This window comes from Lepeophtheirus salmonis, chromosome 10 (genome assembly GCF_016086655.4).
Source record: "Lepeophtheirus salmonis chromosome 10, UVic_Lsal_1.4, whole genome shotgun sequence".
Lineage (NCBI taxonomy): Eukaryota > Metazoa > Arthropoda > Copepoda > Siphonostomatoida > Caligidae > Lepeophtheirus > Lepeophtheirus salmonis.
This window is the reverse complement of record NC_052140.2, coordinates 12058801-12078273: the sequence shown is the minus strand read 5'-3', so window position 1 is coordinate 12078273 and position 19473 is coordinate 12058801. Positions and strand designations below refer to the sequence as shown.

Here is a 19473-nt window from a genome sequence, read left to right as displayed (position 1 = left end):
TTTGCTTCGAAGGTAGTTTTTAACACAGTTTGGTTTTGGCTATATAATGACAGTCAACAGTTTATATCAAGGGGTGAAGAGCAAACTGGTAATTTAGAATACCAGCTGTTAGCAGGGATGTCCTTCTGGACTTTCAGCATGTTTACTCTCAAATATGATTATTAAGAAATTAGAAAACTGCTCACTTTTTTATTCCCTATCATATGATACTACACCTCAGGCCTCATTAAATGTTATAGTCAAATTGGATTTATCTTTAGAACTTGATTTAGAAGTCATTCAAATAAACAAAAATGTATTGGATCAACCTACTTTCTCGCTAAAAAGTATTTGTTTCATTATTGAACATTCGGTCTAAGAGAAATTTTGTCAAAAATCCTCAAGAAAAGATGCTAAACGGAAATTGTTTTAGATCCACATGATAGGAATCCCTTTACTACCAGAAAAAATAAATAGTATCGAACAGGTAAAAGTTCGAACTATGCAGTTAAACCAAGTAAGAGACGATATTCTTCTGGATTAGCAGCTACTGGAATCTTCAATAATGGAGCTTCGGTTTATTATTAGGAAGTAGAAGTAATTCAAATTCTGACCTTTATATCCCAGGGACATCTCACATAACTTGCTAAGGGATTAAATATGGATAAATATCTGGAGCATGGGTCAATAAGCTTTCTAACACTTATACACTAATTAAGTTTAAGTAAACATTATAGTATTGCATTTACCTTAAAAATACTACATATGTATTCCATCTAAAATAGGATTTTTGTGTGAAGTCCATATACATAAAGTATACCGGGCCGTGCAAAATTATTTACCGATGATGTAAATATACTTTTTAAGAGGTTTTGTGGCAACCAATTTGATTGTTTCGTATTTTTACTGTTAAAATAAACAAAAATCCTTCCTGTGAGACCATGTCCAATCAGGAAACAAAGAGGATCGAAATTGCAGTCCTCCTCCGAGCGGGAGTGCCTCATAACAACATTAAGAAACAGGTTGGGGCCTCGTTGAAGACAATTTACAACGTATCCAAGCGCTTGGAGGCTGGGGGTGATCTCAAGCATTCCCCTGGGGCTGGCAGGAAGCCCACTGTCTCAACAAGGCAAGTAAAGGCAGTGTTCAAGAGGAATCCCAACAGGTCCATTGCCGACATGGCCAGAAAGATGGGAACGTCGAGATCAACTGTTTCAAGGGCATTAAAAAGGGCTGGAGGAAAGTCCCTGAGGCGTACTGAACACCCTCTGCTAACTGAACGTCAGCGAGAAGTCAGACTTGAGCGTGCCAAGAAAATCTTCAATGATATCAAGAGCTCATCTGGACGCATCATCATTTTTTCAGATGAGAAAACTTTTACGGTCGATCCTGTTTTCAACAGGTTAAATGACCGTTTTGTGAGCTTTGGAGATGTGTAGATAAGCACCGCAATGTGGCAACAACAAAAGACCCTGCTTCGGTGATGATGTTGGGTCTCATGGCCTCCAACGGGAAGGCCATGAAGCCGGTATGGTTCCCCACTGGCTACAGATTAACAGCGGAGGATTAGGTGAAGATTCTGGCGTCCAAGGTCCTTCCGTGGATCAAATCCATAGTTGGCAACTCTCCTTGGGGGTTTCAACAAGATGGAGCACCCGCCCACGCTTCCAAGAAAGCTCAGCAGTGGCTCAAGGACAACATGAACTTTTGCCCAAGGACTACTGGCCCCCTCAGAGCCCAGATCTGAACCCACTAGACTTCTTTATCTAGGCGTACGTGGAGACCAAGGCCTGCAAAAAACGACACAAGAACATAAATGCCTTAAAGGCTGCTTTCAACAAGGCTTGGGCCTCCATGGACGCCGATTACATCCAGCAAGTCTGTGGCAGCTTCAGACGTCGCCTGACCAGTGTCATTGAGTCAAATGGTGGCTACATTAATTAAATTTGATCACAAACTATTTTCTTATTCTAAAAATGTATGAATAAATTGTTTCTCAAGTCATTTGAAATGTCATTATTGTCAGCGATATGTTCTGAACAAAATCGGTAAATAATTCTGCACGGCCCGGTATTTCTTTCTCTAAGAATGACCAGGGTGTGAACCTACGCACATTGAGTTCAAGAGAGTAATTTCTCCCGCGCACATTGTTTTTCTAAATGATGATCATATTTTAAGCTTCAGGTGCAGATGGATAAGTGAGCTCCATGATATTGGATTCCTTGTCATTGTAATATCATCTGCTTAAAAAGCTATATGTCAAATATTTTTGTGATGGAGCCTGGAAAGAACAATTTCCTAATCCTGAAAAAACCCCTCTCGTATAGTTAATAGCACTCACAGTTTTAAGAATCTTTATAATTGCTTTCAAAGTAAGAAAGTACAGGGTGTACAAGTTATCTGTGTCACGAAAAAGATTTTTTCAAACGTAACTTTCTCTCAAAACCAGTTATCAAATTGAAAAAAAAAACAACCATATTATGAAAGTTTGATGGATAGTAAATGATTTTATTTAATAAAATCATTTTGCGGCTCAATTCCAGTATCAAAACGAGGCCGAAAGCATGAGCAGGCCTTCGTTATAATGTCCCTTGGCAAATTCTGGAATTGCTTCTTGATCCGACTGATAAGTTCGTCTACGGTATTTCAGGGGGTTCAATTGGTTTGTTTCATTCGATCACTTTCCACACAAAAGAATCACTTGGATTCAGATCCAAGGAGTTTGAAGGGTAAAAGTCTGGCGAAATGAAGTCGTCAAAATTGTCTTGAAGCCATTCGATAATTTGTTTCGTCGTGTGGGACGGAAAATTACCATTAGAGGACTCAAATCCCCTCATAACTTTGTGAACGAATGTCTCACTGAGTCCCAGAGTTGGAGCAATTGCTATGTTCCCGGATTCAAAGGAGGGCTCCGTGCCTTTTCAAAATATGTGGGACAACAAATTTATGAATAGATCCACTGTTTTTCCGACGAGTTTTTTTCATAATTTGATCAAGATGTGCGACCTAAAGAAAATTTTGTCTGTTTGTCCACGCTTTATATCTCCGGGTACTACAACTAGTTCTAAGGAAGTAAATGACGCACCTTAACCGGTTGCAGAATCTTTTCACATCTATAATATACAGATATGTTATTTATTCATGGAAATATTATTATTTGGCAAAAATATTTTGTATTAATTTTAAAATAACAACACAAAAATTATCATTTTTTTTTTAAACTTTTTTTTTTTTTGTGAAATACATTTTTCATACATAAAATCAATTGGCTAATTTTTTAAGAGCAGCATGCAACTCCTATATACACATACAAAGAATAATGAAATTAACACCATAAAAAAAATGTGTATCCCTTATAACGTCTGCTTGGTTAATTATCCAATTTAAAAAAAAATATATATATATAGAATCCTTTTCCATTTCTAAGAAAAAAAAAATTTGAAGATTTGGGAGTTTTTGGTAAAAAAATTGAGAATTTTTTTTATTGATTGCTTCTGTTTTTATTAAAGAAATGAAATATTTCTTAAATACTAACTCTAAAAATAGGCCCAGTCTACTCAGAATCCTTTTCAAAACTATGCTGTATTTTCTTCAAGTATATGTTTAACTTCCTATATGCGCATAGGTGTATATATACTTGTATAAGTAGCAAAAAAAGATCCTTGAAACAACTTTTTGTGAAAAATTTAATCTGTAAAATTAACTTTTTTTTCACAAGAAACTGTTTTTAAAAGTATATTTGTGATATTTTTCGAGTTTGTAAAAAATTGCTTCCAAGACTGACTCAAATATCATGACGTTATAGGGATATACATTATACAAATTACACTTTATTATGCTTGTGTTAGTAATTAGTATAGTTATTTTTTTAATATATTACATATATAAATAGTTACCGTATTAAAGAACTTGTATGAAAGAAAAAAATATATAATTCAACTTTGATAATAAATTTATTTTTACAATTCTTTTAAATGTGTTACAATAATTAATGAATATTTATTTTATTTTAAAAAAAAAAAATAGCATTTTTGTTCTTGGAGGGCATAAAAATTACTTATTTTTCCTTAAAAGATTAAAAATTATAATAAAAACCAAAAAAAACTAATAATTTTAAATTCCCCTTAAATTTTCACAGCAAAGTGTATATAAATTTTATTTAAAAAAATGAGAGACAATAATTGAAATACTTTCAAATATATGTCACACAGTAGATTCATCAGTCATGCAGGGCCGGCCTGATATATTTATATTTTTTAGGGCATTTTTAAAAAGAAAAATACGTTTTTCAGCGGCCTTTTTAATACAATTTTTATAATAGTAGTCAAATGAATTTTTTTTTGTTTGAAAAAAATAATGTTTTTTTACATTTTTAAATAGTTTTTTTTTTTGCAAAGTCCAATCCTTTTTGTAGCCTTTTTAAATAAATTGTCTTCATGTTTCAATTAATGAAGTTCTTAATAAGAAAAAAATCTGTTTCGGAAATTAATTTTTAGTTTATGTTTTCAATCTTGCACGAGGTTTAGTGGAAGTGAGGGGCAGTGCACAAAAGCTATCTTCCAGTCATTTAGTGAGTAAATAAAGAATATTTTGTGACTAATATTGTTAAATATTTATATTTTATGGGATTCGCGGATATGTAATTTAGTCATTCATATAATTTTTTATAATAATAAATGGTTTTTTTTTCTAAACCATCTCCTTTCGAAAATATAAAAAAGGATCAGCTTGTATGCAATAAAAAAAATCATAGGATTTGAAATAATTATATTAATGCTTGACAAAACTTATAAATTTACGTGATTCATTTTTTCGGACATATTTTGTTAGCTGAAGAAGGTTTTAGGCTGTTTTCAGCCTTGTTATCATCTCATTATTTCATGTTTTTTTACGCACTTAATTTATATCGATTTGTGCTCAGTTATTGATTAAGTGTATGTTTATTTGGTTTTTTGAGAACTTTTTTTTACATCCTCTCTTTAAAACAGTGTTTCTCAAACTCAGAAGTAAATGCTACAACAATGCACCTTAGAGAATTACCAAGTGAAACGGAATTTTTTTCTGTATTTAATCTTAAGGGGAAAAAAAGATCAAAAATATTAATTGAAACTTCCACGAATCATGATTGAAGACATGATTGTAAATTCTCAAAAAGTGGCGTGGTCATGTCCCAATTGCCTCCCGCCTGTTGCCTGGCTTCAGATTTGTACTTAACCAGAGAACATGTTGTTTAGTTTAGTGATTGATTGGTAACCTTCAGAGCCCACTGTAGAAATTGTCCGTTATGTTACAAGTGTTGTTCATAAATTTTGAACTCTAAAAATGAGTGGAGAGGAACCTTTATGCTCTTTTCCAACGTTTTATGAGCCCCTTATTAGATCATTCATCTCATGCATACAGGATCAAGTTCAAACAATTTTTTTACGGGGAAATTTTTTGACATGTTTTTTTTTTAAAACAATAAATGTAACAGATCATGCAGGTATCGAAAAGTTTTGAACAAAAACATATATATAAAGAAAGTTATTTTTTTTTTAGTTCAAAAATATAAACTACCTAATATTTTAATCAATTATGGGTTTTACCATATATTCAAATTTTCGGGATGGGTTGAGATGTTGGAAAATGTAAACTATAGTCTAAAATAACATTTCTCAAAGTGGATAGCCTGACATACTGGGCAGCGATGAGATAGTTAACTTATATTCTTAACTAGTTAAGTTAAAGTTAATTTCGAATTAATTTATTTTTTTACTAGTTAAGCTTAAGTTAATTAACTTAAGAGTAAATTAAGTTAAATTAACTCACCCAACCTTGGTTAAGTTTAAATTAATTTCGATATTAAAAAATAACTATTGAGAGATTTATCAAGATTGTATAATAAAGATTATTCTGTCGGTCTCTCTAACTGAAATTTTCTTCACTTCCAATTGAACTATCAAGAAAAAAATCAGATTCAAGTTACTACTAAGATGGAAGTCAAGGACATCTAAAATTTTATATTTTTGAGTTTCCATCTAATTTTAAACTATATGTAAAAATATAAACATATCGTAGATAATATAAAAACGGCATTTCTTACGACACTGAGAAAATATCTTTTTATCGATTTGATGTGGAATGACCCAGTTGAAAAATTTAATAGAACAGATAGTGTCGACACAGTGTTTAACTAAATCATCGAAGCAAATAACAGTTACTTGAAGACATTTTTTTTGAGTATTTCTACTTAGAATAACAACATAAATTTAACCTTAACTTATTAACTTAAGTTAAAATTAAGGCAACTCAGTTAAAAAAAATAACAAGTTCAGTTAAAAGTTAGTTTTGATAAATTAAAAATTAACTAGTTAAGTTGAAGTTAAAATAACGCTGTTTAAATAATTAATTAGTCAATTTAAAATTTTCTTAACTTAATTTAAGTTGCATTAACTTGCCCAACTCTAATATTGGGATTCCCCATTCAGAGGGACTACAACTTTTTTGTACATATTTTGACATCTAATTGAAAAAACTAAATGTATATAACATTTCAAATATTAATATATTTGAATACATAAATTCATTCTAATTACTTATGAAAGGATTCAATAATAAACTCATTCTCAATAAATAAATACATAAAAATAATCTGAAAAATGTGTGTCAAGTACCTCTTGTCACTAGCCACCGAGGTCAGCGTGACTGTAGTGAATCATATTGTTGTATCATTTAACTGGGAAAATATATTTGAAAAAAGAAAGAAAACCACACAATGTAAAATGAAGCTTCAGTCTAGAGTTCTCTTGGTCTTATTGTTATCTGTCAAGCGAGCCTTCTCAAGTACAGACCTTTTTTTTAAAGGTCAAAGTTATTTTTAGTGATGTTTCACAAGGAAAAGCTCGTAAATTAGTACTTGAATTGTATGAAGTAAACAAAAAAAGTCACAAAAAACTCGTCTCGTGTGTCTAAAATGTGAGTATTTATTAGTAACTCGTCAAAAATTATGTTTTCTTATTTTTCTTTTTTTGGAGAATATTAAAAGATGTAAATCCTCAAAATGTAATTTTTTTATACGGATTTAAAATGTTCCACAAGAGGAAGAAATGGCATCTCATTATTATTAATAAGGGAAGGAGAAACAATTTTGAAATGAAAATTTTGAAATAATTATTTATAAAATATGATTTTTTGATTGACGTATTATAAATGTCCTCACAAAACCTCTCAATTATATTCTACTCTTGAAAAATGGAATAATTGCAATGTGTTCTACTACATAAAATTAAACCAGTATGAACAACCAGTTTTAGAATGAGAAGAGCCTATGGCACAGATAAATATGCAGGACATTAAAAAAAAACATTGTTAAATTTTAAGAGGAAACCACGACTTTCTTAAATGTTTTTTTAATCAATACTGTCCAAATTTTATTTAATGACGTTTATTATGCTTCTATTTTTTAAATAAACTATTTTTTTTTAAAGGCTAACCTTTTAACAATTTTTAAAATAACAACCATTAAAATAAAAAATTTGCATATTTTATTATGCACAAAATAATATCCAACTCTGAAAGCAATACCTCTTTATATATAGACTAAAGTGATCTTTGTACCCTAAGTTGCCGGCCGCTAGTTTAATTGACTATACAAAAAACCAAGGATTATAATTAAAAGTTCATCTGTCATTTTTAACATGATTTTATGAATACGATTAATAAATTAATTATGACTAATTATTTGGAAATATCTTAAGTAAGGTAAAAAAAGAATTATTTTTTTTTTAATTTAAAAGGATTATACAAATCATTCTTTGAATTTAATTATAAATTAGCTTAAATACTGAAATGACAAAAATAAATAAAAATATTGTAGGCTTGAAAGAATTTTTTAATGTCTTGACTTAAAAAAAATATAACATTATTTTTATCAATTACTGTGCTTTAATATACCTATATCAATATTTGTTTGTGCTTTTTGGTCTTATTATTACTATTTTTTTCGGGGTTATTATTAGTATGGGTATACAGTTTATACCAGAGATAGACATGGAGTGCTAATTTCAACATTTCTTATCAATGAGTGTACCACTATCAACAATAATGGTAAAAAGCCCACACAAACTTCGATAATATGTTTTAATTTGCTCGTGCCAGTGAGTCTGTCTCTGCTTGACAGCAGTGGCACGCGTGCCACAGGTTGCCAACCCCTGGTTTATACCAACACAAAATACGTAGATATATTTGTAAATATATTCTAAATTATATACATTTATCAGAGAACATACAAATACAAGAAGATTTATAATGGAGGAAATTTTTTTGGAAGGAAAATTATTAGTCTGTAAACTGTGATTCTGTAAAGAATATAATATTTTTCTTCAACTACAATAATTAATGATATAAATTATCCCCAAGATGGTGTGACGGTTAGGGGAGCAATCCTAGATAAATATAGATTGCTAGAGGGGGCTGGTGTTGTATATGATTAAGTCAACTGTTGTGTTTCCCCATTGTATGATATATGTATACTCAGAGTTGACCTTTTTGTAAAGAAAAAGCACAGTTTATAAATTAAAAAAGGAAAAGGAGTTTTTTTTGTTCATTATTTAATAGGTATGCATTCTTGTCTATCTTTGGTGTTAATTGTTATACAAGTGCATGATGTAATTATATTATTTTCCTTGCATTAATACATTGTTAAATGAAGAAAAGTTCTCTTTCTCCTTGCCCTTCCTTTTTCCCTACAAAAATGTCAACTCTACTTATATTCATATATTTTTTGAAAATTAAAAGGGGAAAAAAATGAGAAAAGTTGACGTTTTCCTGTGGAATATAAATAATTAAAAAGGGTATTCCCTTTAAATTTATTTTTCTGGTATCCTAAATTCAATTTTGAATACATATATGTAAATAGTATAAATAAACTAATCTAAATAAACAACGGGCATGCCTTTTTGAATTAAAACTTTGTGCAGTGGGGAATAAGTGTTGTTTATTATATTAGCCTGTAAGCAAAGGTACAGAGAATGGCGCTGTCTCCCGACAAAATAATACAATTTCTAAAATAAAATATAGGTGTATGTTACTTACAAAAAGGACGCTGGGATTTTAAATTTAATTGAAAAATAAGAAGGACTACACGGGTACACTGAGTATGTTTGTCCACACATCATCCTTTCTCTTTCTATCTCGAAATTAGAGAGAGCGATAGCAGAAGGTTGAAATTCAATTATCATAACCTTTATATACTATAGAAATAACATAACGAAGCGAAGAATATATTATTGCCATTAAAGTAGTGGGAAAGGGCCTTCAAACTGGGAGGATCATGAAAGTAGATGGAAGGTATCATTATGTGGAGAAGGTTATGAGTTTCTTTCTTATAGATGATACAGGGATAGGGAGGAAAAGAGGGACTTGGAGTCGATCCATAGACTGAGGAAAAAGAACGGAGGAGTTCATATCGTAGAATTAGTCGTAGTACTTTACATAATGAGATGTGATCTCCTCATCCTCCGTTCACAGATCGACTCCTAGTCTCCCTCCTCTTACTCCAATAATATATAGTTTTCGTATCGGTTCATTTGCAAAGTTATTTATTTATAATAAAAAGTTTTCAATAATTGAATTTCAACTTTCCAATTTATCTGTCTCCATTTTGAATTAGAAAGAGAAAGAATGACGTACGGCCAAACGTATACAGTGTACTCAGAATACCCTATGTAGTTGATTTATATTGTGCGCCAAAGATATAGAATCTAACACTATCTTGGTGATAATATATATATATATATTTGTGTTTTTTTATGACCAATTAATGTTCTAAGGACTTAAAATAAATAACATTTATTGATCAACCAAACAGTATGTATTATTTTAACTCTCTATGAGATTTACTACATGATTGTTTTTGATTCAATTTCTTGCTTTATTTCACTACTATTACGCCTTAAAAAAATCCCCATATTTTGACCCATTAAAAGAAGATATAAAAAAAGTTGAGTATTCATTGAATTTAGCAAAAATGGGTATAATTGTATAAAATGTAACCTTACACATAGTACATACATTATTTTGATATTTCTCTCGTTTATAGACTTTAATTAGCTTACATAAAAGTATGTGGAGGTTAAGGGGGAGGGGGGATCGGAAACATACAAAATAGCCCGTTTCTAAAATAAGTCATTTGAACAAAAAGGTAAATGTTTGTTCAAAAAAAAGAAAAAATATATATTTTGTAGCCAACATGTACCATTTACCAGCATGGCTTATAGACAGACGAAAAAAAAAAAAACTCTTTTGATGAAAGGACAATGAAACGAGAGGATGACTTGCTCCTTTAGAATCCCCCGAAATCTCCACCAAAGTCGCAAGCCACATCTGCATCATCGTCATCATCGCAGTCATTATCGTCATCGCACCCGAACGCAAATTGAGGAATGTCTTTGTCGTTTGATTCAGTGATGTTATCTTCATGGTATTGATCGCAGAGATCTGCCCTTCGTCCCAACTCCGAAGGTGTGCCTGTAAAAACTGGAGGAGGATGAACCATGTCTTGTTGTTGTAGAGCACAGCAATCATCACATAAATTCCATCCCCATCCCATGCCCCATCCCCAATCAGACATACTCCAATGAGAACCCGCGATGATCCCTCCAATAATGAATCCAGTGCCGATGGGTTGGACTGGGATTCGAGACTTTGAACTACTTTCTTTTCGGCGTTTTCCTTTCTTATGAGAGCTTGGGCCTTCTCCTGTGGCCTTCAAATGTACTGCATCATCATCTCCTGTTCCAGTCATGGAGAGCTCTCGGCAGGAAAGAGACTTTCTTCTCTTGGTGTGTGGTCGGATATGTCCTGCTACAAGCTTGGATTCATCGGAGGAAAAATATATTTTTTCGTAGTGGGAGGAAGAGGAAGTGTCTTCGTGATCCATGAGAACAACACTTTTTGTAAAGTCGTTTGAGAGGGAGTAAAGAGTCGAATCCTCACTCTTATGGCAACGAAATTTTGAAATGTCATAGTCTGAATCGACACCTATTCTTTTGAGCTCTGCCAGGGGTGGTGGGGGAGGAGCAGGTAACTGAAAAAACAAAAACACAAAATGAAATTATTGGAGGTTAATTCTTAATGATTCACTGATGTACTACGCAGGCTATACGGATTTGCTGGCGCTTAGTAATTGTGCGCTGACTATTGGCAAAAAACGTTTTTCCGGAAGGACAATTTGCCGAACGGACATTTCGCTTAAAAATGATATTTTATATTTTGTTACCAGGTAGAAACTTGAAACTTACACACATGGAAAGATAGAAAAAAAAAAAAAATATCCTACCATTCCTTAATTATACGTTTAACAAAATTCGTATTAATTTTTTTTGTGATACATAGCCAATGCCAATTTAATATATTCTATTCGGCCGACATTGGCTTCAGAGATAACTACAACCCTCTAGCGAAAAGGATTGAAATTTATTACAAAGGAATTTTAGATCCATGGGATCCTACTTTGCGTCAACAAAGGCCCTTATAGCTTCAACGTTTGGGTGACGGATGCAACAGGCCCTTCTTTCGATGTGCGGCTAGAAGGAGAAATCGAGGGAATTGATATCCGATATTTAACTATTTAGTCTTGTCCTGGAAGGCAATGTTTTGAGATAACAAGGTCTGAGTAATTTTGGCCGTATGAACGGGGCCCTTTCTTGCTGAAAAACCACGTTGCCGTCGGCGAAATTAAAACCAGCAGATACTTGAGATACATGGCTCCCTATAAATTTACAAACATATCTAATTTCTTCACACAGAACCTCTCAAATCAGTATATTACATGTATGTATGTTTAAAGTTTCCACGCAGTATAGGAAATTTCATATTTTAATTTAATTATATTCATTAATAATCTTTATTTTACACACAACTCTGTAGTATGTGTTTCAAATGTAGATCGAATCTTTACAGGAAATCGTGGAATAAATGTATACACATATTTAATGACTAAAAGAAAGGCTGTAAAAAAAATACTGAAGAGGTCATTTGATTATCTAATTTAGTCAATTGTTATACGTATAGTTTGAGTCGAATTTATACGAAGGTTTCAGGCTTTTGACTATTTATGTAAACACATTGAAATCACAAGATACTTTGTTTTGTAGAATATAATCATAATTCATGAATAAAATTAATGTAAATATATTTTTCTGGAAAAATCATTCATTTACCTCTATGAATAATGTTTATTTATCACACTATCATTTTAAATTGAATTAAAATATGCAAAAACCTTTTCGACAAATGTCCTACAACCGTAAGAAATATTCATTTTTATTTATAAAAAGATCACAACTTAAAGAAAATAAAGTCCCTCTATTGTGTTACGTACACATCCATCAGCGAATCAAGCTTAAGTTATATATATATAAAAAGACAAAGCCTTACTGTTGAGTTGATACATGTCATCCATTCTCTACAAACAAAGAAATCAAATATTAAATTAGAACATTTTAACAGAAATATAAATATCAAATGAACATTACGTTAGATCTTCGTTTGATTTACAAATAAACCATTCCACTTTGTCTTCATGTTTCGAGCCAATGGCAATAGCGTGACTTAATTTACAACCAAATGGAGGTTCAGGCTTTTGTGGAACACGTGAGACCCACTATAAAAAAGTAATACATATTTATGTAATTATACATTTATAAATATCATATGTTATGTGTAGAGAAGGGGAAATGGGTACATTTTTAAGCGTGCAAGGAGAGCCCAAATACATGTAGGCTGTGATCCTGTATAATTAATATATAATATATTTCGTCATCACTTTCTAATTCACTCTAAACTCTTAAGTTTGATTTTTTTTTCAAAAAATTTAATGGGTAATTTTTTTTTCAAAAATTTAAGGTTTGATTTTTTTTTTCAAAAGATATATGGTTAATGTTTTTTTTCTAAAAATTTAATGTTGGATTTTTTTTTTCAAAAATTTAATGTTGGATTTTTTTTTTTAAAAAGTTAATGGTTGACTTTTTTTTTCAAAAAGTTTGATGTTTGATTTTTTTTTTTCAAAAAATTTAATATTGTCTTTTTTTTTCAAACATTTAATGTTGGATTTTTTTACAAAAAAGTAAATGGGTAATTTTTTTTTTCAAAAATTTTACATTTGATTTATTTTTTCAAAAGTTTAAGGTTTGATTTTTCAAAAGATGTAATGGTTAATGTTTTTTTTCAAAAAATTTCATGTTGGATTTTTTTAAAAAAAGTTAATGGTTGACTTTTTTTTCAAAAAGTTTGATGTTTGATTTTTTTTTTTCAAAAAATTTAATGTTGATTTTTTTTTTCAAACATTTAATGTTGGATTTTTTAAAAAAAAGTTAATGGTTGATTTTTTTTTTTTTTTAAATTTACTATTTAAATTTAAACTATAATGTTTTTTCATGTATCTTTCTTTATATATACATTATCTCCCGTTTTATATATATACATATATATGAAAAGTGAATAAAAAAATGTGACATTTAATTTTCAAAATTTTTGACCAATTTGTAAACAAATGTTGATTTTTGAACTTAATTTTTGCTTTTTTTCATGAATGGCTTCGAATTTTTGAAATTTTTTAATATTTAAACTTTGTCTAACAAAAATGTAATGTATTAAGTTTTTATTTAAAAAAAAACTTTCTCGAAAACCATGCCCCCCCCAATATAATCCTGCAGACACCCCTGTGAATATAAATTATGTTTGACAATCTACTTATTGCTCAACGTACAACCAATAAGTACTCATGTAAAATTTGTCTAAATTACAATGAGCGTAAAAATTACGGTTGAAATAATTTTCATAAAAATATCACAATTATGAAAGACGACATTTATGCTATCAGAGGTAAACATTTTATGTATGTATACAAGGAAACGAATCTCAACATAGTACTCCTGATAGTTTGAAGAATGCTTTGGAGAAGAACAGCTTAGCTGTCATGAGGGTTTTATCAGATTAACGCTAAACAGCTATGAGTGCACGAGGAAGAAAATATATACAAATCTCACTCCGTGTCACGCAAGGACATAAAGAGGAATTCCTCCGTTTTAAGTTTCGAATTTTTATTTTGAGTGCAATAGGAACTAAAGTTGGGTTACATCATCTCCTGTGCGTGAGTTGATGTGAATGTTTTTCTCAAAATCTACAAAATTGAGTATCATGCTGTATTCCTATATTTGCTGTCCAAAATGGCTGAAACTTTGGTGACTAACTGTCAACAGATGCTAAATAGATGTGAATAGCTTTTTCAGCCTTTTTGGACAACAAATATTTAAGGACAGGTCAATATTCTATTTTTTCAATTTTCACAAGAAATTTGAATCAACTCACTCACACGACTGTTACAAAATAAATGTTCTTTCAAAATGGGTAAATCTATAGTGAGTATTTGTCAATAGATGATTAACAGATTTAACTAACTTTTATTTACGAATGTCCCATCTTCACATTGTGGTCAAAAACTTTTCTGACCACCCTCGTATTCTTCAACACGTTGTTGTTCTCTGTAACAGTAATATCTTTTCTCCCTCTAAAAACATATAACAGTCAGCTGGTGTTAACATATGTTTTAATTCAAGTGAACCATATGCTTCGCTCCTCCATTCTCCTTTTCAACAACCAATAAGCTGACTTTTATGGCCATCATATCGTTTTTGTCATCAAGAGGAGAAGTTGATTTTCCCTTATATACTTTTGTTTAAGTTAACATTTTTATTTATTAATACATCAATTACATATTAAGTAAAATCCCAGATACTTAGGGACAGGGTATACCAATCCTCCTTTTTACTACCACACCAGGGGGACTTGACGTAAGAAATATAGATTTAATTTATCTTCATCCCTGAACTGAGTCTCCAATATATGCAGTCCTTTCTCTAGTTATTGTAAGACTCATGTATTAAATATTTTTAGACAGCCATACTTGTTGTTTCATGTTTGCAATCTGAACGGGGTTTCATTATTTCCATAGATTTTTTAATAATTATTTATTTCTTAACAAGGAAACATGTAGACTTTATTGGACTTGGAGTAGAATAGAGGTTCCACATCAATGTAATTCCAGCCTGTATGTCCTTGCTATACACAAAGTGGGATTTGTGTTCTTCCTCTCTTCCCAAGCTGATATTAACAAAGGGCTTGATTCAGGTGTACCATATGTCTTGCTCCCGCCTTCTCCTCGCCCTCTTACAAAAACGAATATCGTAACGAAATTACATATCACTGTTTGAACTTAATATGTCCCAAAATTGGACTAGCTTAGGAACAATTTATTCATAAAAAGAGTGTCTCTCATATACCTAGTCTCTACTTATCTTGATAAGGACCACATGAAAGGAAATAATGATTTTATTATCATGTATGTAGGATATTTTAATTATAAAATGAAGAAAAAAATAATTTTTTTCTTCATAAGTAAGCTACATTTGACAAATTATATTAATAAACTTTTTAAATTTACTAATATGCATGCTTCTATAGTTAGTTGCTTGGTGTATGCACTAAGCACCTCATCTCACTGTACAGGGTGCTTGAAATGGTATTTATAGCTTTTAATCTTTTAAAAATGTGCCTTTCAAGTAGAGTATGTTCCAGAATTAGAGTTCCATTAACATAGCAGATTTGCTTTCATTAAATTTTGAGATCCTGTCAGATTTTGACTAAATAGGGGGAAAGTCCTAATGGCTATTCTTTTATTTCAAACAGTTTCTATATGGACTTCAAAGACAGTTCCTAGGCCAGATGTAGTAATTGTAATACTATAATATTGAAGTATAATTAATCAATACAACTCCATCTGACCAACTAATGAAACATTACAAAACAACCACGGTACAACCTCCATGTATTCCACCTTTTAAAGTTTAGTTTGCACCCTGTACCCATACTCACTTGTGATGCTGCTATTAGATCCGGAGCTTCACGTAACATAATTCGTCCATCCACTTCCAAACGATGTTGATCCCTCATCCAAACGAGGCTACTATCTTCATATAAGACGACAAACTCTTGTCTCCATCCTCTTCCAAACAGTCGTTCTGAAAAAAAAAACGAATTGACAATATTTATAAGGAATTTTCTTAATACTCTAATGCATTCATTCTGGATTCTTATTTTTGTATTCTAAGGGTTTTTATTTGTTAATAGAATAGTATATTATTAAACATTACATTCCAAAGGGAATTGTTTTACAAAAATAAATATAAATATCCATTTTTGGTTTTTAATCAGTCCCTAAAGATAAAAACAAACCCTTCTTTTTGTCAAATTTATGAATATTGATATATGTTGCCCGTCAACACAAAAGCAAGTTACAATATTAGTTATCAAATTTAGCCTTGATTACAATTGTATTCTTTTAAACGAATTATCGTTTGCATCAGTGTTCGGGAAACAGGGATAAATTACGCTGTTGTGGTATAATTTTTTGTGTATAACTGTGGATTTTTGCAATTTTTTGACAAAAAAATTTAATATTTGAAAAAAAACAACGAAGATTTGTGAATTAATGAACTAAATTCGTAAGAAATTGTAATTATCGTTTAATTTTCTGGGGTTAAAATGGCCACCCGGTAGTTGTTCTAGAAAATATTTTTCGAAAAAACAATCTGTACGACACAAAAATATAACTTTTATGCTATAAAAAAATCATTTCCATGTTTTTTGAGGTAAAAATAAACAAAAATACATCATCTCAATCTAACGCCTAGAAAAAGTTTATATTTTTTGACTAATATCCTTAATGATTCAAGCCTGACCACATTTTGTTTCTATAATTTTTTCTTATAGTCAAGACATGTTGGACAAATGCATATTCCTTTGCCAATCACGTCCACAATTTGTAAAGAATATTCATTCAGGGGTATTTTTCCCCTATCATTTAACAAAAGACTTGCGTACTATATCTACCAAAAATAAAAATTGAAAAATATACTTTCAGATACTTTTGTTAAATAAAGAATTTAGTGGGAAAAAATTAAATGTATAAATATTACTACTCTATGTTACTTACTTTTGTAGTGAAGCAGATAGCCTTGTTTTATGGGTTTGATCAGTGCTGAAAATATAAAAATAAAGATAGTTATTTTCAAATTGTAAAATTATGTAAGGGTTGCACTAGGGGTGTACAATCAGTCCTAGGACTGATTACCTAATCAGCCCCACCCCCGGACTGATTTTTAACGTCTGTACCTCAAAGTCATTTAAAAAATGGGGTTTAGTAACGAGGATGTGAGCTAAACATCAGCCAGTTAACGCTCTAGAGACTGAAGTACTACTCCCTTGTGCATCACGTCATACATATTTTACTTTCAAATTTTTATTATTCTTGAGGAGAGGACATCCAAGTGTGGAGTAACTACGTGTGACTTTTCTCGTGAAAAACGTTGACTAACATTGAACATTTTTTGGGCAATTGTCTTTAATATTTTTATAAGAATATGTGTCTGTTTATCTACGACTAATAACTCTAAAAAATGCTTTGCACTCCATTTGTCATGACCACGTAGCTACTCTATATCAGTGGTTCTCAACCTTTTTCAGCCCATGGTCACCTTTCTCATTCAAAAACTTCCATGGACCAAAATTCAATAAAGAGTTAAGATTTTTGAACATTTTTTAGATATATAATTGCCGCCTAGTGGTGTTGATGTTTTTATTATTATTTTAATATTATGTTTTATATTTATCTTTATGAAATATATAATCAGTTAATTATATAAAGAATACCCCTCCCCCTTCTCTGTTATAAGGGGGTTTTATTTGGACATTTTTCCATCCATACAATTTTTAAAAAAATCCCAAAGACTTTACTTTTTTCCTACCAGAGGGAGTAAAATGGTTAATCACTGAGACTAAGTCACATTTATACATAACAAGAGATAAAAGGCACTAAATACATTGATAAATTATACAAAGAAATTTATTGAAAAACACAATAAAAAGTTTTTAGATGATGAATAAAGAGTCGGATTCCAAAAATTTAAATAAAGTTGATTTGATTTCACTTATAAAGATTTCTAATCTTTTTAATGCTGTTATTTTTCTATAGGGGGACTGTAATACCATAGTTTACAGAGTTTATTAGTAAGTTTCATGTCTATGCTAAATACATGAAATAAGATCTGTAAGTCTAATAAACATAAAAATATAAATAAAACCTAAATTACACTATTTCTAATAATTATAACACTCTGTTTTTTGGCTATTTTTAAAAAGCTATTTTTTAATGAAAAATTATTCCATGAAGAAAGTCCAGCTAGAGCACCATCAGAAAACAAGGCCTCCATTGTCTGTTGGTAAAGATAAGGAATTTTTGAGAATAAAAAGAAGGGACAACCAGTCAAACTATTTGACTTTCTAAAGAGCATCAATAGTGTAAAAGCAAAGACACTCAAACCTAGTTATTTGGTCTCTGAAATTATGGTCAAATTTAGAGCACCTCCTGTTTATGTTGAGAAGCTTGTCAAGTCTGCTTTGCTAGCTTGTGTAAATGAATTTCTAGAAAAAGATACTGCATCTACTCTGAGTAAAATTCCCCTTTCAAATGACACCATTACAAGAAAACAGGATGAAAGTCTAATTTTGTTAAGAACAAGATAGTGAAAATTCTGAAAAGAACAAAGTTTTCTTTGCAGGTTGATGAGATCACATTTAACAAACAAACTTTCCTTCTTTTCCATGTCAGATTTATTCACGAAGACAAAATAAGGGAAGGAATACTATTTTTTTAAAAGTTTTTGCCTGAAACTACCCGTAGATAAATATATATACATCGAAATAATGCAGTATTTTAATCATAGAAACATTCCATTGACTAATTTGATTCACATTTTTCACCAATGGGGCTGCTGCCATGACTGGAAAGGATAAAGGCTTTGTTTCAAGCATGAAGTCAGTTGCTCCTCACATCTTTCATATTTATTGCCTTATCCAAGGACGGGATTTGGCTACTAAGAATATTGGAAGAGACATGGAAGAACCATTCAATAATGCCTTACATGCTATTAACTTTGTCAAAGTAAATTCAGTTCATTATTTGGGAAATTCTGTGAAGATGAAAATTTCAAAACCATATTGTTGTACACAAAAGTAAGTGGGTTGTCAAAAGTCCCGAGCTTTGAAGGACCAGTGAATTTGTGGGAACCAATAATCTACTTTCTCCAGTTCAAGTCTGAAATGATTGATTCTAACTCCAGGAAGCAAGCAGATAGGGCAAATACAATTTTGGAAAGGTTGACTAAGTTTAAATAAAAAATATTTACTCAGTGATATCTTTAAAATAGTAAATCAACTTAACAAGATAGAAGATCAAACTTAGTTACATGTGCTTAGAAGGTTAAAAGGATATATGGAAAAATTGAATTATTGGAAAAAACAGTTTGAGAAAGAAAATCTTACATCATTTGAAAATTTCATCACCACTAATCCTTAATCAAAATGCATTGCTGCATCCACTGCCCATCTTGAGTGTCT

At 30.9% G+C, this 19473-nt stretch overlaps 1 protein-coding gene across 3 annotated transcripts in view; it reads right to left on the bottom strand.

Moving 5' to 3' along the window:
• Positions 1-9333: 9333 nt before the first annotated feature.
• LOC121125427 (uncharacterized) overlaps positions 9334-19473 on the bottom strand; it is a 315586-nt gene continuing 305446 nt past the window's right edge. For all 3 annotated transcript variants that reach the window (XM_071891427.1, XM_071891428.1, XM_040720628.2), the window contains 5 exons: positions 17012-17056; positions 15892-16037; positions 12495-12622; positions 12397-12424; positions 9334-11044 (listed from right to left, as the gene is read on the bottom strand). In XM_071891427.1, the coding sequence (XP_071747528.1) occupies positions 10301-11044; positions 12397-12424; positions 12495-12622; positions 15892-16037; positions 17012-17056 (1091 nt within the window). In that variant the 3' untranslated portion in view covers positions 9334-10300. The remainder of the gene's footprint in view (positions 11045-12396; positions 12425-12494; positions 12623-15891; positions 16038-17011; positions 17057-19473) is intronic.